Below are 23,972 nucleotides of genomic sequence, written 5' to 3' on the forward strand. Positions count from 1 at the left end.
CTGAAAGATACACTCATCACTGAAATGTTGACTTCAGGGCTGGACAATGGCTCGGAAGATCCTGTATTGATACTTCACATACCTCAAATTACCCTTGACAGCAATGAGAGATTCCCAACATCCTTACATCATATTGGCCCAAAATGTGTTTGGCTTGCCTCCCTTTCTCATCTGTGTGGCTGCATGCCTGAAATTTGTAATGATTCATGTTGTTGTTGTTGTTGTTGTTGTGGTCTTCAGTCCTGAGACTGGTTTGATGCAGCTCTCCATGCCACTCTATCCTGTGCAAGCTTTTTCATCTCCCAGTACCTACTGCAACCTACATCCTTCTGAATCTGCTTAGTGTATTCATCTCTTGGTCTCCCTCTACGATTTTTACCCTCCACGCTGCCCTCCAATACTAAATTGGTGATCCCTTGATGCCTCAGAACATGTCCTACCAACCGATCCCTTCTTCTGGTCAAGTTGTGCCACAAACTTCTCTTCTCCCCAATCCTATTCTATACTTCCTCATTAGTTATGTGATCTACCCATCTAATCTTCAGCATTCTTCTGTAGCACCACATTTCGAAAGCTTCTATTCTCTTCTTGTCCAAACTATTTATCGTCCATGTTTCACTTCCATACATGGCTACACTCCATACGAATACTTTCAGAAATGACTTCCTGACACTTAAATCAATACTGGATGTTAACAAATTTCTCTTCTTCAGCAACGCTTTCCTTGCCATTGCCAGCCTACATTTTATATCCTCTCTACTTCGACCATCATCAGTTATTTTGCTCCCCAAATAGCAAAACTCCTTTACTACTTTAAGTGTCTCATTTCCTAATCTAATTCCCTCAGCATCACCCGACTTAATTAGACTACATTCCATTATCCTTGTTTTGCTTTTGTTGATGTTCATCTTATATCCTCCTTTCAAGACACTATCCATTCCGTTCAACTGCTCTTCCAAGTCCTTTGCTGTCTCTGACAGAATTACAATGTCATCGGCGAACCTCAAAGTTTTTATTTCTTCTCCATGAATTTTAATACCTACCCCGAATTTTTCTTTTGTTTCCTTTACTGCTTGCTCAATATACAGATTGAACAACATCGGGGAGAGGCTACAACCCTGTCTTACTCCCTTCCCAACCACTGCTTCCCTCTCATGTCCCTCGACTCTTATAACTGCCATCTGGTTTTTGTACAAATTGTAAATAGCCTTTCGCTCCCTGTATTTTACCCCTGCCACCTTCAGAATTTGAAAGAGAGTATTCCAGTCAACATTGTCAAAAGCTTTCTCTAAGTCTACAAATGCTAGAAACGTAGGTTTGCCTTTCCTTAATCTTTCTTCTAAGATAAGTCGTCAGGACTGGCTCTCCCACGGCCGTCAGTAGTTCCAATGGAATATTGTCTACTCCGGGGGCCTTGTTTTGACTCAGGTCTTTCAGTGCTCTGTCAAACTCTTCACGCAAATGATTCATGGTCTTCTCCATATCATTTGTGATGATCATGAGGTGTCAGAACTATCCTGCACTTGTAGGTGGAGAGAACCCAGTACCATGAGCCAGGATCCATTCAAGTTGTTCCATAGTTCATTTTCTTCATGTGAAGTACAATAAGAGTGGGAGGGTGGAGGGGGTCATACCATTCGCAATGGATGATTTGAAGCCAAATTGAACATGTAGAGATGGTTGTGTACTGGACAACACGGCCCCCTCACTTGCCTCCAAGAGAGCAAATGTGTTGCTTTCTCCTTGGAGTACCTACAAATGATAATTAGAGGGTAGCAGTCAGCCATCAGCTGGTATTGTTGGCTGTGGACAACCACTACAAGGCAGGTTTCAGTGTTTTTTTATCTCATGATAGCAGTTGAATGTTTAACATGTTCACACTTGCCACGACTGGTGGCTCACAGTAGATCCTCCCACTGAGCAGCGTGCACCATTGATGGCTCAAGCTCAGATTTACCAATTATGCACCAGCAATACACTACAGTATGATGCATTACCCGTCTGCCAGGTGTAACAAACAGCTGTGAATACAATTTTATATAACCCTCCAATGAGAGAGCTTTATGAATGAATGAGATATCACATAATTTGTGATTAATTTAGTGTAAAATTATTTTGCTAGTTACTGTAAAGAATACATATTAAGTTGCAGACAGCCACGATTAAAAGACATTTACGCAAAGCTATTGGCCATAGCCTTCATTACTTTTCCTACATTATTGATATTCCTACATGGAGTTTCCATTGTTTGTAAAATTATTTTGTGTGATCTCTCATTGTTTTAAAAGAATGAACTCATGCCATTTTCAAAATAAAAGGTCAGTATATTAAAACTGTGGCCTAGAGCGTTTGAATACATCTGCCGCCCCACAGTGAGAAACAGGAAAACCAGAACTGCCATATAAAGGAAAGCATGAATACGCACACTGACTAACAGTGAGACATTCAATTCTCAGCCCCAGTGTAAAAGTTTTAAATGATGTTGGTGGTGAATGCCATGCAGTGAGAAACTTTCCATGTTGACAAAGTTTCATGCTGTTAGATGACAAAGTGCTCATGTTCTAAACTTGAAATTACCTTCAAGAGATGGTGACTGACTGAACGTTTTATACGAGCCACATTGTCCCATGGACAGTTGGAGACCCAGTGCATTCTAATGCAATGGAAAGATTGGTTTAATTTCACCTCCAGTGGCCATATGTAGCACTTTCCAGTGATCAAAAAGAGGTTTAAAAAAAAATGAAATGAAAAACAGGAACTATGTAAGTTATATGCATGAGCAGGTTACATACATTTTGAGTATAAAAATTGCTTCTTGGGCATTTGCAATTCATAGAATAAAAATATGATCGTCTTTTGTTTGCTGTTCAGTACTTTTGCCTCTATTATGCTCTATTGTAGAAAATTAATTTTACTTGGATGCTGGTACACAGTTTGGGTATCTAAGGTTCAGCAAAATAATTGGCACTCCAGATTTTAAGGTTATTTTGCTGGATAGAAGCTAAGTTATGCTTAGCAAATTTAATAACTCTGGTGAGTAGTGGGAGTGCCTTTCTGTTCCACAATAACGTTGATCAAACTATACTCCACCATTTACACATTGATGGGCAGTAATATTTCTATTATAATGACAGCAGTTTAGATTTCCTATGGTATTAATATTCATTTCTCTCAAGCATAATTATTTATGTTTTTTGTTTCTAATCACTACACACAGGAAGTGTAAAGTCTTGGTATGAAATGAAAGGTTGTCACAAAGTGTGTGTTAGTCTGTTTTCCTTCTTTCAAATTGGGTTCTGGTTCTTTTCTATTTATGCCCTGATGTTCACAGTTGCATACATCTGTGTTTTATTGTATCAGAGACTCTTTAACTACAATATGCTTTTAACTTCTTCTTAGCTCTCAGTCTTCTTGAAACACTGGTGATGGCTACCTGATATCGCCACAGAAAGGAAATGTTATAATGTTCATGATTGGACTGTTTTCTTTGGTGCGTAGTAGAGCTCTGTCCACTGTTTCTCCTCCTGTGGTAGGCCATAGTGCTCTCATCTGTTACAGTTAAGATTCAGTTATGCTAAACTCTCACTATTTTTCTCTTCTGTGAAACATCTTAGATGTGATTCTTTGTGTTGTGTGCTTTCTTCGTAAACATAAGCAGTTTTAGTACCAGGCAATGACATGGGTACTTTCTTCAAGTACCAAGTACATCACGGCAAGTAGAATAAGATGATGTTGCAGTGTTTGTCATTGGCACACTGATGTGGAAGTTGTCACTAATTCATCTATGCGCTTCACAAGTTTATTTATATATCCAAGGTGACTTCTTGTTTTCCATTTTTGTACAAGTCTGACCACACATCAGATAAATTCACTTGAAAGGTCTAGATTCTAATAATTTCACGTTGTTTGATAAATTGTGTTCTTTCAAATGTTTACATGTGCTATGCAAAATTTTTACATGGGTTCTGAGGCCATCCTCAATTCATACAGGTGGCTGGCAGAAGTGGTGAAGGCTTCTGGCCTCGTTTGTTGGGTGCAAGCAGAGCTCATGATTTGCAGCATTGTTCCCAGAGTTAATTGGGGTCCTTTGGTTTGGAGCTGAGTGAGGGGTGTCAACCAAAGGATTTGTCAACTCTGTGATGATCCTGGCTGCAGATTTCTGGACTTGTATTTTTGGTTGGGCATTTGTAGGATGCCCCTTGATAGGTCAGGGGTGCACAAACAAAGGAAGCAGCTACTTGGATAGCAGAGTACTTGTGGAGTGCAAATGAAGGTTTTTTAGGCTTAGGCAGAACTTCAAGGTACTCTAATGCACACTTGTTTGTCAATATGCAGCAAGGGAGATCAGACTGCTTTCAGAGTAGAAGTGCTTTGACTGACAAAATTTTACCAGTAAATTGTCGAAGTATTCGTAACAAAGTTCCCGAATTTACTGCCATCCAGGAAAATTCTCGCACTCAACTTATTCTTGGAACCGAGACCTGGCTGAAACTCAAAGTGGAATCCTCTGAGACATTTAGCAAGTCATGGCACATATATCAGAAATACAGATCAGAGGCCATAGGAGGGGGAGTGCCACCATTGCAGTTGACAGAAGTATTGTCTCTGTTGAGGTTGTAGTTGAGTGTGACAGAGAAATTATCTGGTCATGTGTAACAGGTCTAGGTGAAACAAAGCTGATTGTTAGACATTTTTACTGGCCACCTGATTCTTCTATGACAGATTCTTCTATGACAGTTCTAGAGTCATTCAAAGAGTGGGGAATGGGAAATGGCAGTTGGTGATAAGGCAGCTAGGAGGAGGAGGAGATATTCAGACAGGTGTGCTTTGCATATAACCAATAGATTTGAGTAACTGTCAGAGTTTAGTGGAGAGGAGCCTCTTGTAGCTCTAAGTGTAGGAAATATGCAGCAGTCCTCAGCAGTTAGGAAGTCTGGGCCAGTTGTAAATTCTAACACAAAGAAGAAGGTTCTGCTGCTAGGTAGTTCGGATGGCAGAGGTGCTGGCCAGCAGTAGCAGGAAGTGTTGGAGAGTGAGTACCAGTCACCAGCATTGCTTTGTGGCTCAGGCGACTGACAACATATGGGAGTTGTGTAGCAGTTTTACAAAAGAGGATCAGGTAGTAAGGGTGTGGGTGGAGCTGGGAGATAGAATGAGGTAGGTGGTAACCTGGTAAAGATAGCTGCTCAAACTAATGTGCACTTCTTGTAGTTGTTTCAGCGTCATGATCGGCCTCATCTTAATACTGCTGTTAGGTGCGTTAACATGGGGCTGGAGAAGCCACTGATGATGGAGGGTATGGCTCACATTGCAGTGGTGCCAGTTGAGTCCATCAATAGATGGGGTTTCACTAGGTGTGGCCTACACCTCAATAGGTATGGGAAGCGGAGGCTGGAAAAGCCTATAGGTGACAGTGTTGTGGGTGGCGGTGGGATCACTCATGGGAAAATTACTATACTAGTTGGTGTTAGAGCTGCACCTATTTTAGATTGAAGTTAGCTGATAGGTACCCCTGCTTAAAGGAAGTACCTCTAACAAACGAATCATCTTCAGATGAGGTCATATATCCAAGTAGTGAAGGAATTAGCATATTTCATCAAAATATAAGAGGTATCAGAGGTAAAGACAGTGAACTGCTCATAGATGTTGACGCCAACATTATTGCTATGTTGGAGCACCACTTAAATAATTTGACAATTCAGAGGCTTCCTTTACCATGGTACAGATTTGCTGGTTGTTTTTCAAGGAGTTTGTTGCAGAGTGGGGGAGTAGCCATGTACGTAAAAAACAGTATTCCATTCAAGTCCTTAGACGTATCACTGCACTGCACTGAACAGGTATTTGAATGTTGTGCAGGGGTAGATAAATTTAGTGAAACTAAACTTCTAATTGTTATTTATAGGTCCTCTAACTCTGACTTCAGAGTAGTCCTGCTCAAGCTAGAGAGGGTTTTTGGTTCACTTTACAGGAATCACGAAAAATTAGTTATATGTGGTGACTTCAGTATTAATTTTGTATGTGATTGTGCAAGAAAAAAGGATGTTGGAAGATCTAAATTGATATGACCTGATGCAGATTGTGTTTTTTCCCAACTGGTGTACAGCGGAACAGTAGCATAGCCAAGACAATATTTTTATTCATTTTTCATTACTAGATGGGCATTCTATTAGTAAAAGGGTGAATTGCCCTTCAGACCATATGCACAAATTTCAACATGAAAAGGTTTTTGTACTCAAATAATTGTTGTATATAAATACAAACTATGTAGCAAAGCTAATCAAGTGACAAAGAGAGTTTTTTAAAATTCGTTAAGGAACAATTATTTAATTGGATAGAGAGAGGGACCCCCTTGGTATACAGTTTATCGGAAGAAATTGGTAAAGAAATGGTGACTACTGCACAGTAGGTGTCAAATAAAGCAGAAGCTTATAGTTGGAGAGTGCTTAATGTAACCTATTTGGCTGTCAGAAGGGCAGTGTTTGAAACCTTCATGCGCAGGATCATTTAAAAAAAAAAACTCGCAAAACCTAAGGAAGTACTGGTCATATGTAATGGGTGTCGCTGCCACCGAAGGTAATGTTCAGGCACTCATGAATCACACATTAACTAAAGTTGAGGATATCAGTGCAAAATCAGAGGTGCTGAACAATTTTTTCAGATGTTCTGAACAAGGGAAGATACAGGATTACTGCCCTGCTTTATTATTGCAAGATGGTTGATATAGGCATTCGTGTCAGAAGCATTGAGAAACAGCTGAAATTGAGCAAGGCCCCAGGGCCCAATGTAATCCGTCATACAAAAAACTGTGTCCAGTAGTTGGAAGAGAGCACAAATCACACGTGTCTACAAGAAGGGCAGCAGAAGTAACTTATAAAACTGCCTTCCAATATCACTGACATTTATTTCTTGAAGAACCTTATAACATATCCTGAGCTCAAATATAATGAGGTATTTTGTACAGAGTGACCCCCACCAACCAGTCACTTTGTATTTTGAAAACATCATTTACGCAAAACCGAACTTACACTCTTCTCTCACGAAATACTGAATGCAATGAATGAAGGCAAACTGGTAGATGCAGTATTTCTTGGCTTCCAAAAAGTATGGACTCAGTGTTGCGTCAACATTTAGTAATGAAAGAATGACCATATAGGGTATAAAAATATTTGTGACTGGATTGAGGATTTCATTGTAGGAAGGATGCAGCATGTTACTGTGGATAGTGTGTCACCACATATGTAAATTTCACTTTAGGTATGTGCCAGGGAAGTATGTTTGGATCATTGCTACTATTGTTGTCTATTACTGACCAGATAGGCGATGTTAATAATAATAATAATCTCAGAATTATAGCAATCTCAGAGTTTTTGCAAATCATACAGTAATCTATAATGAGTATATGTGAACAAAGCTGCTCAGATATTCGGGCTGATCTAGATAAGACTTCAAAGCGATGCAATAATTGCAAACTTTCTTCAGATGTTGAGCATTATGAAATTGTACACATCACAAAATGCAAAAACATAGTATACAATGACTATTTAATCTATTATATCATAAAAATAGTTGGGTGCAACATTTTGTGGGGATGTGAAATGGAATGACCACATAGGATCAATTATACGTAGAACAGGTCATAAACTTTTTTCCATTGATAAGATACTGGGAAAATACACTCAGTCCACAAATGAGATTGCTTACTTGACTCATCCTAGAATATTGCTCAAATGTGTGTAACTAACACCAGATATGGCTAACAAGGGATATTGAATATATTTAGTGAAGTGGTTGAACAAATGATGAATGGTTTGTTTGACTCGTGGGAGAATGTTACAGAATATTGTAAAACATGAAATGGCAGGTTCTTGAAGTATGTGCCAGTCTCACAAAAGCCTACTTACAGATTTCCAAGAATCAGTATTGAGGTCTCCAGGAATGTATTACTGACTCCTACATATTGCTCTTATAGCAACCATGAAGACAGGATTAGACTAATTACTGTGAACACAAAGGCATTTAAGCAGTCACTCTTATTGTGCTCCACACACAAATGGAAAGGAAAGTAAGTCTAATATAGTGTACACTGGGAACTATCCTCTGCCATGCACTTCATAGTGATTTGCAGTCTACAGATGTAGAAGGAGATCTTCCACATCCATCCTCTCACTTCTTTTGTCTTCTCACTTTAGAAGCCACGTCATTTTGAATAAGACACTTCAGCTTGTGATGGCTATCTCCATCATCATCAGGAGTATAAAAATCATTGACTGCTGGGACTGATGTGGCGTTTCACATATATGGGCACAGTTGCAGCATCTCGAACCTATCAAAAAGGGCTGAAGTGATGTGTGTGTGGAAGGCGAGCTACACAGCTCGTAGCAGCTTTGATGCACCATGGAACCAATGACTTCAGGTGGCACAAAGGGCTGGTGACTCATTTCCAAATGCTGCTCTCACTTTCCTACAGACATCTGTCTTTGTTTTCACTTGATAGCCAAAGACCACCACCATGCCCTATGAAGTGTGTACCTCTGGTCTCTGTTAAAACTGTTGTTGTTTATTCTAATCTCGGTTGCTTCCTGTACAATGGAATCCTAATATGATGCTACAAGAGTCTCGTCTTCTCAAGGCGTGTTTTATATCTGATGTGTATGGCATCCTCGATGAATGTGACACCATTTATATAAGTCAGTCAGTTCGCACTGTTGCAGAGCATTATACTGAGTGCAAGCAACATATCTAAAAAGGGGAGCTTGAGGATTTGGCAATCGCTGAGCACTGCCTGGAAAACAGACATAAAATACAGTTTGAAAAGATAAGCATCTTGGCTCGTACATGATAATACAGGCTGATTCAAAAAGAATACCACAACTTTAAAAATGTATATTTAATGAAAGAAACATAATATAACCTTCTGTTATACATCATTACAAAGAGTATTTAAAAAGGTTTTTTTTCACTCAAAAACAAGTTCAGAGATGTTCAATATGGCCCCCTCCAGACACTCGAGCAATATCAACCCGATACTCCAACTCGTTCCACACTCTCTGTAGCATATCAGGCGTAACAGTTTGGATAGCTGCTGTTATTTCTCGTTTCAAATCATCAATGGTGGCTGGGAGAGGTGGCCGAAACACCATATCCTTAACATACCCCCATAAGAAAAAATCGCAGGGGGTAAGATCAGGGCTTCTTGGAGGCCAGTGATGAAGTGCTCTGTCACGGGCTGCCTGGTGGCCGATCCATCGCCTCGGGTAGTTGACGTTCAGGTAGTTACGGACAGATAAGTGCCAATGTGGTGGCGCTCCATCCTGCTGAAATATGAATTGTTGTGCTTCTTGTTCGAGCTGAGGGAACAGCCAATTCTCTAACATCTCCAGATACTGTAGTCCAGTTACAGTAGCACCTTCGCAGAAAAAGGGACCAAAAACTTTATTGGCTGAAATGGCACAGAAAACGTTCACTTTAGGCGAGTCACGTTCATACTGAGTTGTTTCCCGCGGATTCTCAGTGCCCCATATACAGACATTGTGACGGTTGACTTTCCCGTTAGTGTGGAAAGTTGCTTCATCACTAAACACAATCTTTGAAACGAAAGATTCATCTGTTTCCATTTGAGCAAGGATAAAATCACAGAAATCGATTCTTTTAATCTTATCAGCTGCAGACAGTGCTTGAACCAATTTCAGACGATAAGGTTTCATAACTAACCTTTTTCGTAGGACTCTCCATACAGTTGATTGTGGAATTTGCAGCTCTCTGCTAGCTCTGCGAGTCAATTTTCCTGGGCTACGAACAAATGCTTGCTGGATGCGTGCTACATTTTCATCACTCGTTCTCGGCCGTCCAGAACTTTTCCCTTTGCACAAACACCCATTCTCTGTAAACTGTTTATACCAACGTTTAATACACCACCTATCAGGAGGTTTAACACCATACTTCGTTCGAAATGCACGCTGAACAACTGTCGTCGATTCACTTCTGCCGTACTCAATAACACAAAAAGCTTTCTGTTGAGCGGTCGCCATCTTAGCATCAACTGAAGCTGACGCCTAGTCAACAGCGCCTCAAGCGAACAAATGTACAACTAAATGAAACTTTATAGCTCCCTTAATTCGCCGACAGATAGTGCTTAGCTCTGCCTTTTGTCGTTGCAGAGTTTTAAATTCCTAAAGTTGTGGTATTCTTTTTGAATCGCCCTGTATTACGAGGTGGCTGAGATTGGAATAAACGGCAACAATTTTAAGAGACCATGGATACACACTTAGTAAGGCATGGTGGCAGTCTTTGGATATCGAGCAGAAGCAAAGATTTATGCTTGAAGCTTTTAGGGAGTTTGGACAGCAGTTTCACCTGAGGGGGCATAGCAGAGCTGCTATGTGCTCCACAACTCGCATCCCACACATACATCACTTTGTCATTTTTTTAACTGATTCCAGATGCTGCAATCGTTACCATATAAGCAGAACACTATGCCAGACTTGGCAGTCGATGATATTTTACTCCTAATGACGATGGCAAAGAGAACCATCGAAAGCTCGAGTATTTTATTTGAAATGTTGCAGCTTGGAAACAAAGAAGAGTTTATTCAGTTATGCTGGTGTGAAATACTCCCAAGAACACAAAACCTTTCTGTATTGTGAGAACATAATGCACAGTGTGAGACTGTTAAAAAAAACTGCAGGAAAAAAATATCGACATGTTTGTGAGTGATCTGTTGCTGAGAGCTTCCTCAGTGTGGTAACTGGTTGTCTGTTCTCATATCAGTTTTGGTATTTCTCTTCAGATTTTCCATTATTGTTTTATAAAGAGAGATGTTGTAATGTTTCTTGTTTCTCGACTCATTTTTAACAATACCAGCAACATTCAGTCACAGCAGTAATTTATCATTTAGATGCAAACAGCTGCAGCTATTGTTAATATATTTTTAAAAGACTGTAAACTACACAAATATGTTCCCTAAGGATAGTCATTGGAATCAAGACAGAATAATGGGTAGAAGAAGTGAGAAGCAAATTTTCCTTTATTAGAGCATTGAAAGTTACGAAAGATTGAATCATTTACACAGAATCAACAACTATAAATAAATGTCTCACATCACAGTTCCCTGCTTCTTCCCTTCTGTGTTATTCCTAATGCATGGAAGTGGCTCATTTAACTTTGCAGTAGTGGTTCTTTATTACAGGGCAATGGAATTGGGCAGAGAGTGCCTGAAACTCTGGGGCTATGAACGTGTTGATGAAATAATATGGGTCAAAACAAACCAACTGCAGAGGATAATTAGGACTGGTCGCACTGGTCACTGGCTCAACCATGGAAAGGAGCATTGTTTAGTAAGTAGCCACACAGTTTGAATAGTTATTATTGGTTTCTTATGTGAAATGCTGTACTCTAAAGTTGTATGTTTATCACACGATTGCATTATGTGGAGTGACGTAGTATGGAACTATGCTATAATTCTCAGTTCAGCACATTTACATTGCTAAGAAAATGAGATTTAACACTTTTCATCTCCGGGATTTTCAGTTAAGTCACACATGGCTAGCACACCAAGGAATTGTTAGCATAGCTGGGTACAAATGGGCACACTGGTTTCTTAGTTGGTTTCTTACCTAGTACTGTAAATTGTCTCTGTGACCACCAAACTGCATGCAGTGCAACATGCATGCTAATGGAGTGAATGGCTGTTGAGATGAAATAGTGTCCACTTGACTGTCCCTTACCTCTTCCATTTTGACAGACAGAATGTAGCACAGAGAAAACAAAATGACAGCTGTTTTTTTTCATTTCTTATGGATGAAAAGCATGGAGATGTCATTCTTTTTTATTAAATGACTCAATGAACAAGCCATACAAGGTATTTATCTATGTTGTTGCTGTGCAGTCATGTTTTTTGATGTGGAATGTTTTTACTGTCAATTTTTGATACTCCATCCAGTCATTCCTTTACAATCTTTTTGATATGCTTCACCCAATACTTGTTTTGGTAAGCTTCTTTAAATGTAGATAAATGTCTGTAAACAGAAGAAAAAACTCAATAGTGTACAATTATAGGGTTTGTGATAAACTTTTGGAGCTCTTCGCATTATTTGACTGTTGCTAATACTGCAAAGTAGTATGAAATTACAAGAACATTAGATGAAAATCAATAGTAGGGAAGATAAATGAAGATTTAATGTTTGTTGGGAGGAAACAGAGAAAGTACAGTGCACCTATAAAGGAAACCAATATTGTGAAAAGTATAGATTGACATTCATTATATAGAGGAGACACTGAGTTGCAGACAGGCACAACAGAAAGAGAGCTATCTTTTTGAAACATCCGGCAGATAAAAACTGTGTACTGGACAGAGACTCAAACTGTAGACCTTTGTCTTTTGTGGGCAAGAGCTCTACTGAGTGAGCAGGAGAACTTCTGTGAAGTGTGGAAGGAAGGAAGCAAGGTATCAGAGGAAGTTTAGCTATGAGGATGGGCTGTGAGTTGTGCTTGGGTAACTCACTCAGTAGAGCACTTGCCAGCGATAGGAAAAGGTCCAGTGTTTGATTCTTGGTCTGGCAGGAAGTTTCATGTTAGCACACAATCCACTGCAGAATGAAGGTTTCATCCTGGAAACATCCCCCAGGCTGTGGCTAAGCCATGTGTCCGCAGTATCCTTTCTTCCAGTGGTGCTAGTTTTGCAAGGTTTGCTGGAAAACTTCTGTGGAGATTGGAAGGTAGGAGATGAGGTTCTGGTCGAAGTAAAGCTGTGAGAAGAGTTGTGAGCCATACTTGGGTAGCTCAGTCAGTAGGGCATTTGCTGATGAAAGACAAAGGTCTCGAGTTTGAGTCTTGATCCGTCATACAGTTTTAATCTGCCAGGAAGTTTCATATCAACACACACTCCCTTTCAGAGTGAAAATTTCATTCTGCTATCTTCTTGTTGTGCTGTCTTTTTGTTATGCCTGTCTGCAACTCAGTGTCTCCCCTGTATGGTGAGTAGCAATCTATGATTTTCATAATATTGTTGTTATTCCATCCTAGAATTTCCACTGTAGAACATAGAAAACACTAGTGTGCTCAGTCCTGAAGTTACTGTACCAGTGTTTGAAGTCCTTACCAAGCAGCCAAAAAAGGAGACACTGAATAAATTCAGAGACATGCTGTTAGATCTGTAACAGGCCGGTACACAAAAGTATAACAGAGATGCCCAGAAAACATAAATGGAAATCTCTTGAACTAAGGTAATGTGCTTGCAACATAATTAAAGAACTGACATTTAAGGAAGACTATGTGACAATTCTGCTGTCTCTGTTCTACATCTTAATAGGAATTCGAGAATAAGTTAAGTTCCCATCTTTCATAAGCAGATGGGATAAGGCAGGAAATCACTAATGTTGTCTGTGAAGTGTATAGGTAAACATACTAATTTATAGAATTGGCAGTACAATACATTATAGCCACATCTTTTTTCATGAGCATTGAATGTACATTTGTATTGTTATGTAGTATTATCTGTATACTACAGGTTGGGATGAAAGGTAGTCCAGACAACCTTAATAGAGGACTTGACTGTGATGTTATTGTGGCAGAGGTACGAGCTACGAGTCACAAACCTGACGAAATATATGGTATCATTGAACGTTTATCGCCAGGCACAAGGAAGATTGAGCTCTTTGGACGCCCTCATAACGTCCAGCCTAACTGGTAAGTACTAGCTTTAAATGTAGCAACCCAGTGGATGTGGAAATAATGCTATGAGATGAAACCATTTAGTAATTAATGTTGCAATAATAGAAGTAATTTGTACAACAGCATAAACAGGAAAACAAAGGTGCAAAGATGAAGATGTCCTTTGTTATTTCAGTTCTAATGTTCCAATCACAGTATGACATCTCATACATTAAATACACATACTATTATCAGAGTCATAATCTGACCAGTTGAAAAATGCTCTTCTCGGAGCACAGACAAGGCAAATATGCTCCTCTTTAAAACGCTGACAAAAAGTGGTAGACCATCTGCCTCAGTCCTCAGTTTGCTTTCCTCACCAAAAATATTTGCATGCAAACGTATTCAGCCTCTTTCAATACAGAATATTTTAAATCCTTTTATCTAGTCTCACTTTGTAGTGAAGCCTTCATACTCAGGAACTCTCTCTCACTGTCACTGTCTATATATGTGTCTTTCCCACTGTCTCCTTTTTCTCCTATTGGCACTTTCTCATTTCTGTCTCTACCACTGTCCCGTCTTCATCCCTTTCACTCATTCTTCCTTGCAACGGTCCCCTTTCCTGCCACTTTTGCTGTCTCTCTGTCCCATTGCCATCGTCTTTGTCACATTCTTTTCTCTGTCCCATTGCCATTGTCTCTTTCTTTCTTGCGTACAGTCTGCTGTCTTTTTCTTCAACCACCATTGTCTCCTCTCCAAACATGTCCATGGGTATGTTTTTCTTGGGGTTTTGACCCCTAGACTACGAAACTAACACGTGGATAAAGGGTATGGTGGAGAACAAGCAAATTTTTGTGGTTAAATTTCACTGGTCAAGGGGGGGGGGGATCAACAGTCCCCAAACAAATTTATGGTCTCGGGTACTCATCTCTCTTTTTCATTTCTACTGTCTCCTATCTTTTTTGCCCTCTTACTGCTGCTATCTTCATCCATCTCTCTTTCTCTTTTACTGACACTAACCATCGCTAGTTCCTCTCTCTTTGGCTCCCATTCCTGTTGTCTTCATCTGTCGACACCCCCGTGGTCTCAGCTCGTCTCTCTTTTTCATTTGTACTGTCTATTCTGTCTTTTGTTCCCACTGCTACTATTCCATCCATCCATCTTTCTTGCTATTTTAGTGCCACTGTCTTGTTGGCCATCACTATCTTATCTATCCTTGGCTATCACTGCTATTGTCTTCATCTGTCTCTCTTTCTCTTTCACAGCCATTTTGTCTCTCTCAGTGCCACTGTGTCCTCTCTCTTTCTCTCCCACGAGCACAGTCTCCTATTCTTCCACTGTCGCTGTCTCTGTGTTACTGTCTTTGGGCACAAAAAAGTGTGGATATGTTCACATGCCAAAATGTTTGGTGAGGAAAGCAGAATGAGGATTAAGGCAGCTGGTTCTCCACGTTTCTGTTATAGTCTGTTAAAGGGGAGCATATTCACCTGTTTTTTGTGCTCCAACAGTGCATTTTTCAGTTGGTTCCCTTCTTTTCCATGTTAGAGCATTGTGTGATACTTATATAAACAAATTCTGCTGGTCAGTAAAGTCCCGACAGGTTATTTGTGTACTTCTACACAATTACATAATTTGATGCATATGACAACATAACAACAAAGTACGCGTAATAAAAGGTTAACACAAAATTGGGTGCCATCCAACGCGAGTTCACTTTACACGGCTTTACATAACAATGCGCAACATTTTTAGGATACACCAACATTAACCAGACAATTCAGTTTTGATTTTCAGATGCAAAAATTTTGTACAACAAAGTAGTAGTTTTAAAAATCATTGTTTCTTGAGTTTTTCTCAAGAACTGCCCATGAACAAATTGTGCTTTCATAAGCTGTCTAAGGTTCACACTAGACCACACCTAATGCTAAAGAACCAACCAATTGGCTCAGTTTGCCTGGGCTGGAGTAAGTTTGTAGTGTTTAAATTGTGACCCTGTCCTGTAGGATAGCTACAGCATGCCCATTCTTCTGGTAGGTGTACAAATGGTCACTGGAGCAAGGACTATCCAAAGCATTTGACCACTTATTCCTGTGACCATGTGAAAAATCACATTTTCAAGTGCGGATTTTTGGAACTTATTGGTACGGTGCACTGTCGTGGTTGGACTGATAGCTCATTTGTTGTTTATTATGTGAGTGCTGATGGTGATGATGTATTTTGCAGAGTGGTAGTTTGGTTAAAATCTAATAAATATGCAGGTGGTAGAAACTGAAGTTGAATGTCTGCCATCGCAGACATCAGATGGCTCACTGGCAAAGTAGTTGAGGCAGATATCAAAACCAGAGAATTCTGTGATCCTGTTTTATGCTCAAGGCAAGGGGGGAATTTATTGGTCTTTGCAGTGAAAGACCCGGTACTTCAGTTTACACTTGTGTTAAACATTTCCCTTTGAGATCAGTGCACTTTGTCCATTGTCTTTCCAGAGAGTGTTTATTTAATTTGCTTTGTGAAAAAGCTTTGTGGTCCAGTGTTTGAAGACGGTCTATTAATAAAATACCATGAACTATCTTAATTACAATAATAACTTCATATACAATTATGGCATAGGACCACAATTTGTAAATAAAATTTGGTTAGACATTGCAATAATAATGTGCAAAATAACAGCTCTTCTAATGGTTTATGCAGCCTGTTACTACATAATCTGAAAAACATAAACTATTTGGAAAATTGAAGATGTTTAACTAGAAGATAGTAAGGGAAAAGAAAAAAAATAGAAAACAAGAAGAGACATGACCTAGAACCTCATCGCAACTACTGGGGGGTGGTGAACTTTGAATGTACATTGAGTCCACATCACATGGCTGGTTGCTTGACAACTTGTAACTATTTCCACTCCAGTGGGGCCTTGCAGTGGGGGTTCAGGTTCTGCAGATCTAGAGCCCTTGCCCCTGTTACAGGTCCATTGTTAGTTCTGGCTAAGGAACATTATGTGATTTAGCAAAATTGCAGTTGTATTTTACAGCAAAGATATCTTTCAGCTATTGTAACAGATATAATAACACTAATTTAATATTGGTAGTTGTCTAAAGTTTGGTGTTTAAGCTGCACCAGATGGGAGAACAGTACTTTTTTTTCTTAACAATTAGGTACAATCGTAGGCATGAGTTTTAGCAGTGTTTGTGGCTCCTAATGACGGGGCAACAAGCTCCACAAGCACGTCACTGGCCTCTTCACTTTCTCTACACTGATGCTCCCTCTTCACTCACACTTGCTCACTGCTGGATCCTACTCCCTATTTAGCATTCGTGCCACTTTAGTGTAGTCTGGGGCAAACCCTTTCTTTATATGCTACTAGCAGTCTGGTGGAGATTTTGTTCACTATGTTGTTTGATATAAGCCACTTTTTAGAGCCTTGTACAGCTGTGTATAAATAAGGTGAAAATGTCATGTTAGGTCTAAATGTGTTCAATAATGTGTAGTGGAAGGCAATGTGTTCTGGAATTCCTTCATGTCTGCTATTCACAGATGTTGCTCTGCTCAAGCCTGAAATGTCCCAAGATGAGTGAGGTGAGACGAGCTGTGTTCTGCTAAAAAAATGTACCATTCCCTGACTAGGACTAACATGGTGCATTTTCTGACTTTCTCGTATGTTCAGAAAGAAAGAATAAACTCGTCAGCAATTATTATGTAATCTCAGATACTCTACCAGGTATTCATCCTCCAATTTTTTAATTTATATTTGTTGATCCTGACACTAGTTATTCTTCTGGGCATTTTTTAGGTGTCCTTTCCTTAGCCAGTATGCAGTTAAAATTGTAGTGGTATCCATCAAACAAATAGTGGGAAGTCCAAGATGGAATAACAACAGTTTTATGAAAGGATAGACTTCTACCCACTATGTAAAGGAGATGTTGAGTTACATACAGGTAAAACAAAAGTAAAAAATGGTAACACAAGTTTTTGTGGTTTTTTGCATAAAGGACAGTATCTTTGAATCTATGGATTTCAGTAGTGGATAACAATATTGAAAAAAGTTGTGAAGTTCCTCAAGAACATCTTCTTAAGAACATTTGGTAAAAATTTGAGTGATTTGCCATGAACAGAAAATACAGAAGTGGCCATTCCCACAATTGGTACTTTTGGTACCCAAAAATCATGGTTTTTCGGGGTTTCTTAGGAACAGCCCAGTAACAAATGGTACTTTTATAAGCTGTGTAAGGTGCGTCATCTGCATCCTTCCTACTAACATAGCTTTTCTGAAGTGCACAAATGGTAACTGTCACTGCAATATATCCTACAATCCCATAACTCCCCTGGCCTCAGCCTTCACTAGTCCCTTTTCTTCACCTACATGTCCTCTTCCCTGCTTCCATTCTAGCATTACACAGCCTTGTATTGGACCAGAGCACTCACTAGTCTTTTTTCCCCTTCTGTACTTCCGTCCTCATCTGTTCCCCCTTCCTCTTTACTCCCCACCCAAAAAAACCTCCTGACAGCACTCAACAACCTTACCCTGCCCCACCACATGCCACTAGCAGCACTACACCTTCCTTCACCCTATCCTGCTATCTCTCCTCCTCCCTGCCTCAGCTTCTCCCTTACCCACACCACCCAAGCTTATAATAACTCCACTAGAATAGTTCCAAATACCTAAAACAGCTCAAGGATGCACTCTTCTGTCCTTAGCACATAGCTTTTCAATGATTCTTGAAGCAGAATCAGTGTGCCCATACTATGGATTTGGAAGTATCATTGTGAACATGGTATACTTTTGTGTTGATCAGTGGGAGCCTTGAATTTGTAGTACCTATACTTGTTATCTTGTGCATTATGTTAGAAACTTTTTCCTCAACTGCTGCACCTTAAGGTCTCTGCATGTCATGTTGTTCAGCAGCTGCAGAGACATTGCCTAATTTAAATGTTGGGTTTCGAGTTACTGATAATCTAACTTTTAGCACGATGTAGATAGCTTGTGTGCTACCACCATCAATTTGTTTCCTTCACATTATTTGCTCACTTTTCCACTACACTTCAGCATTTTTACTCAAGTGCAGCTTTTGAGTTCTCAGAAAACACTATTAGCATAAGGCCAATTCATACAGTGACCACATATACATCAATGCCAATCAGTCAGACTGAGTAAGGGATTCTATCACGAGATCCCAGAGCACAGCTCCACAGATGGGCCCGTGTGGGCATCTATTTGTGATATGTGTAATCACTTCCAGTTTCCTGCATGCCACTCTACCACTCACCCCCTTGCAGTGGTAATGAAAGCTATGATAGAATGATGCAGGTGCCATATCTCTCTCTGTTGCATGACCAACACAGGCCACCTAACATAATCGAAGGTGACTGTGATTCTGCGAGGGTAAAACAAATATAAATGGAATTGTATTTTTTTAAATTATTTATTGGAAAATAAAAGGCAGATAAAATTTTTTCTACATAGTTTCCTGCTTTAGAAATATGTTTTTGCCAATGAGAAGAAACAATTTTTTATCGCAGATTATGGAATAAAACTGGTTATGTGAAGAGCCAATTACGCACAAATCACTCCATGTCCTTGTCATCTTCAAATTGTTTTCCTCCTAGAACTTCTTTAAGCGGCCCAAACAAATAAAAACTGCAGGACAGTAGGTCCAGGCTGTAAGGAGATGATCAAATTCAGTCCGGGGCATTGCTTAAAGTTTTGAGATAGTCAGAACTGCAGTATAGGGCCCGGCATTGTGTCGAAGAGGGTAGCCTCTTTAATTGGTTGGTCTCATCTTTTATGGCAGTATGCAGCCCTCACCTTGTTCAACAGCTCACAGTAGTAAGCAAAATTGATTGTGCATCACTCATGCAAAAAATAAGTAAGCAAAATGCCTCAATAGCCGAAAACAATGGTTGAAAGAACTTTGCCAGCTGACAGTCAAGCCTTTGTTATCACTGATGCTGCCTTTTCTTTGCTGTGCCATTACATACTGGCTTGTTTCAGCTTGGGATTGTAGTAGCAGACCAGAGTTTCATCACAAGTGATGATCTGACTTGAAAATGCATCGCTTTTTGTAGACCTTGCTGTAAGCATCTGACAGACCTCCAAATGTCTAACTTCTGATCTGCAGTCAAAAGGCAAGACATCCTGACTCTCTCTCTCTCTCTCTCTCTCTCTCTCTCTCTCTCTCTCTCTCTCTCTCTCTCTCTCTCTCCTGGGCTTTTAGTGATGATCACTTGACAACGTCCATAACTTATCCCTACCTGTTCTGCAGTTTCAGATACACTCAACAGTTAGTCATCTTGGAGAATATCTTGAACTGCACCGATAAGTTGGTCTGTAATCCTGGTCCGAGAACAGTTATTGTGTTCCTGATTTTTCCACTAGTTCTCATCCTTCCTTGAACTTTTTATTCCAGGCAGGCACATGAGTCCTTTACAGTGCTTGGTCCCCATATTTTGCAGCCAATCTCAGGAAAGTTTCCATCGCTTGAATTTTGTAAGTATGCATAGCACAGTGGAGGGGTGCACCTGTTGCTCTGACATCGTGAATGCCAGTGACGAATTGGGTGGGAGTGTGAAACGACCAGGTCTCCATTCCTCACTCCTAAAGCATACAGTAGTTGAGACAGTGTAAAAAGATCACTGACAGCTTGCAACACTGTTGCCAGCTTTCAGCTGTGAAGTCCTGATGTCTGCAGGAGGAAACAATAGCCATCTACAGAGCTGTGACAACACTGAGGTGTTGCCATAGAGGTGTTTACAAGATTGTGTTATGTTATTGGTTGAGGTAGGCTCACAAAGCTGCCACACTCGTCTCACTGCAGCTGTAAGGGACCAGCTTACAACAACTCAGCTATACAAGTGCAGGATCAGTCCTACCAACAGTAGACGCTCAGGAACAAAAATTCAATTTATATTTTATGTACTCTCATACCATAAAACATTTGCATACTTTTGAAAGATATCTGAACCATGCCAAATGCCTACTTTATGGTGTCTTCTACTGATTGACCCTGTCAGAACCCAAATTGACAATGGTTAAGTGGCTGAAGTCAGTCATACAGGAAGCGTTCCTAGACCATAGCCCAAGCATTTATAATCAAGTCCTTACATTTTAAGTGGTTCATATCTTTGGATTGTTTGATAATTATTGTTCTCATGGTTTACCATGAATCAGTAAGTAAGGAAGATTAGGGTGTAATGTCCCATCCACAACGAGATCATAAGAGACAGAGCGCTAGCTCAGATTGTTTTAAGGATGGTGAAGGAAATCAGCCATGCCCTTTGAAAGGAACTGTCCCAGCATTTGCTTGGAGTGAATTAGGGAAATCATAGAAAACTTAAATCTGGATGGTTGGACCAGTATTTGTATCATAATCTTCTCAAATGTGCGTCCTCTGTACTAACCACTGCACCATCTCATTTGGTACCATGAATCAGGTACATGAATCGGATGTAATGCTTCATTTAATACATATATTAAGCAAGGTGCAATCTGTGGTGCTAATTACTGCAGCACTTCTGACTGGATACTGTCATATTTGAGTGTTATCCCTTTCTTTAACCTGGCCAGCACCACTGCATCCTCCTCTTGTGCATAAGGATAGTTCAGATGTTCCACTGCATGCCTTCACCCCCTTGTGGATTTGCTGTCACTGATCCTTAGCATGGTCTAAACCAGAACTGTTTTGATTCACTCAACCAGGAGTCTTTTGTATCTGTCATAGATATCATTTTGGAACTAGTTGCATAGGTACTTTTCCAGCTGTCTTTCCTTGTTTGGATGAGTATCATTATGTAATGCTCCTTAATTCCTCCACACTGTTCCACACTCAGTTGTCTATAAGCACACTGTTACAGCCTTCTGGAATTTCTTGTTTGCTTTCTTAATTTTGTTGGCTGCAGGGTCCATGGGTTAGTCTCCCTATTTTACCATTTTATAGGTGGGACGAATCTGCCTAATGGAGCTGATTGATGTTCCAACACCCCTTCCGCCTCCTGCGCTCTCTCTCTCTCTCTCTCTCTCTCTCTCTCTCTCTCTCTCACTGTCGACACACACACACACACACACACACACACACACACACACACACACACACACATACATAATTTTATTTTATGTAAACTAGCACACACTAAAGAGAATGTAAACTGTAAATAAAATTCTAACAAACTGCAAACAAATTTCTTTTGTTGTATTTTTCCATACTTGGGTCACACAGTTGGTATCATAACCAGTTTGACTTCTCAGGTGATCTGAATGTTATTCAGTGACTCATCAAAATGAGGTATGATGTTATGTACTAGAATCATCATATAATGACGTTCGAAGAAATTGAAACCTGTTATGATACCATCAGAGTTTTGTCTCTGGCTGTGGTTATTCACTACAACCTAGACATCAGGAAAAGTTCAGATGCAGCTAAAGACCATAGACAGTGCAATAAACAAAATTTCAAAATTGTGTAAACCAGCAAGGGGATGGGAAATGGTCAATTGCCGATTAACTCTTAGCCCTTAGCCCACTGTAAACTGTATAAGTAGTGTATATGATAAAAAAAATTCAATAGCTACTTTCTTTTTCATTATACATGGAAACAGAATATTTATTATCTATTTCAACTGTTGAAATCTGCTGATCTCTGCACCTCCAACTGATTTGCAAATATCCATGTTTATGAGATGGGGAAAAAGGTCACTATTTTTAATATATTTACTATAGAAAAATTAAATGAGTTGCTGTTTTGTGTTTAAAGTAACAACCTTGGTTCAGGTAATGGTTCAGGTAATGGAAGGAAGGTTTTTATTGGCATTTGGCTGTGAAAAATTGTTCATCACTAAATGCTAACCATCTGTGGGATGTTTTAGGCCCCTGCTGAAGGTAATAAACTTTCTTTAGAAACAGTGGCCCAATGGTTTTTCAGCAAAAGCTGATTATTGGGTTGATAAAAAAAACAGTTTTTTGAACTTACCCAGAATATCCTCGAAGCTGTAAATTTATGGTCCCAGACACCTAGTTTATAGTCACATGTAAAAATTTACTTTAGGTTAGCTGTGATAAACTATATGTTTTCACAAATAGTACCTTAACAGCATTTAGGCCTACATAACATTCATTCCAATTACCATTCAGAGTACTTTCACAATACTACATCAGATTTTACAATTCAACAATTAGGACATTAGGTTGCTCAGCAGAAACTCGCTCTCCTATCATCAGTTGCATTGTCTTTGTGCTTACAAAAGGTGACAGACTATCATGAATTAGCAAGAATTCCAGAACTTTACTTCTACAACAGAGACTTTTCCTAGTTTCTACTTGTAATTAGCTGCATTACAACAAAAATAAATAAATTGAATTTCTATCTGTAATTGTACAATATATTGCATTTCAGTATTTGAAGTATGCAAAGAACATTCTTGAATTAGTAAATATCTGTGTTTTCAATACACACCGGCAGGAGATGCCATCGTGCAGGTGGCGGGCTAGCGTACTACATTACAACTTGTAGAGTGCTTTAATTTACTAGGTGTGCTCCTATTGAAAGTGACATGTGCTACCTTCCTCAAACCATAGAACTTGCAAAGTAATGAACGGCCAGTTCAATGCGGAATCTGATCCCCAGTTCAGCGTAGTAGTTTTCAGGTGCTCAGAACACTTCCAGAAGTGAAGTTGTTAAATATCATGAAAATTCATAGAATTAAATTGGAATCAAGTCCAAACCTCTTATTTGTAGTGTAAGGCTTAATCACTTAGCTGCCTAGCATAACTTATTAATCATATTGTAACTAAAAATTAGAAAACTAGTTTTATAACCAATTTAATTTCTTTAATGTGGATATGACCTTATTCAAATATATTTTAGTTGGAACCTAATTTTAATTTTTTTTTTTTTTTTGCACAGGATAACACTTGGAAACCAAGTCGATGGTGTTCGTCTTGTTGACCCAGAGCTCATCCAAGCTTTTCGAAAAAGGTATCCAGATGGAAATTGTATGACCCCACCAAAGTCTTGATCTAAACTAAAATTAGTGAGAAAATTTCATTTTCATACTGTACTATACATCAGCTTACGTGTGTTGTCATGAAAGTATTCAATCATTTTGTAAAAAAATGAAAAATATGAATTTATGATAGTGAAACTTTTCTGTCAAATTTATTCCCCGTGTCCCTCCCCTCCTCTCTCTCTCTCTGTGTGTGTGTGTGTGTGTGTGTGTGTGTGTGTGTGTTGTCAAGGGCATAGCCATGGAGGGGGGGGGGGGGCACGAGGTCCGCAAGGACCCCCCCAAAAATCACTTAAATGAAATTACACACCACCTACTTATTATTTATTTTTATTATC

At 39.5% G+C, this 23,972-nt stretch overlaps 1 protein-coding gene across 1 annotated transcript in view; it reads left to right on the forward strand.

Moving 5' to 3' along the window:
* LOC124802623 (N6-adenosine-methyltransferase catalytic subunit) overlaps positions 1-23,772 on the forward strand; it is a 68,690-nt gene extending 44,918 nt beyond the window's left edge. Inside the window, exons 10-12 of the mRNA XM_047263512.1 lie at positions 11,186-11,333; positions 13,505-13,683; positions 23,535-23,772. Of these exons, the coding sequence (XP_047119468.1) occupies positions 11,186-11,333; positions 13,505-13,683; positions 23,535-23,646 (439 nt within the window). The 3' untranslated portion in view covers positions 23,647-23,772. The remainder of the gene's footprint in view (positions 1-11,185; positions 11,334-13,504; positions 13,684-23,534) is intronic.
* The last annotated feature ends 200 nt before the right edge of the window (positions 23,773-23,972 follow it).

This window comes from Schistocerca piceifrons, chromosome 6 (assembly GCF_021461385.2).
Source record: "Schistocerca piceifrons isolate TAMUIC-IGC-003096 chromosome 6, iqSchPice1.1, whole genome shotgun sequence".
NCBI classification, from domain to species: domain Eukaryota; kingdom Metazoa; phylum Arthropoda; class Insecta; order Orthoptera; family Acrididae; genus Schistocerca; species Schistocerca piceifrons.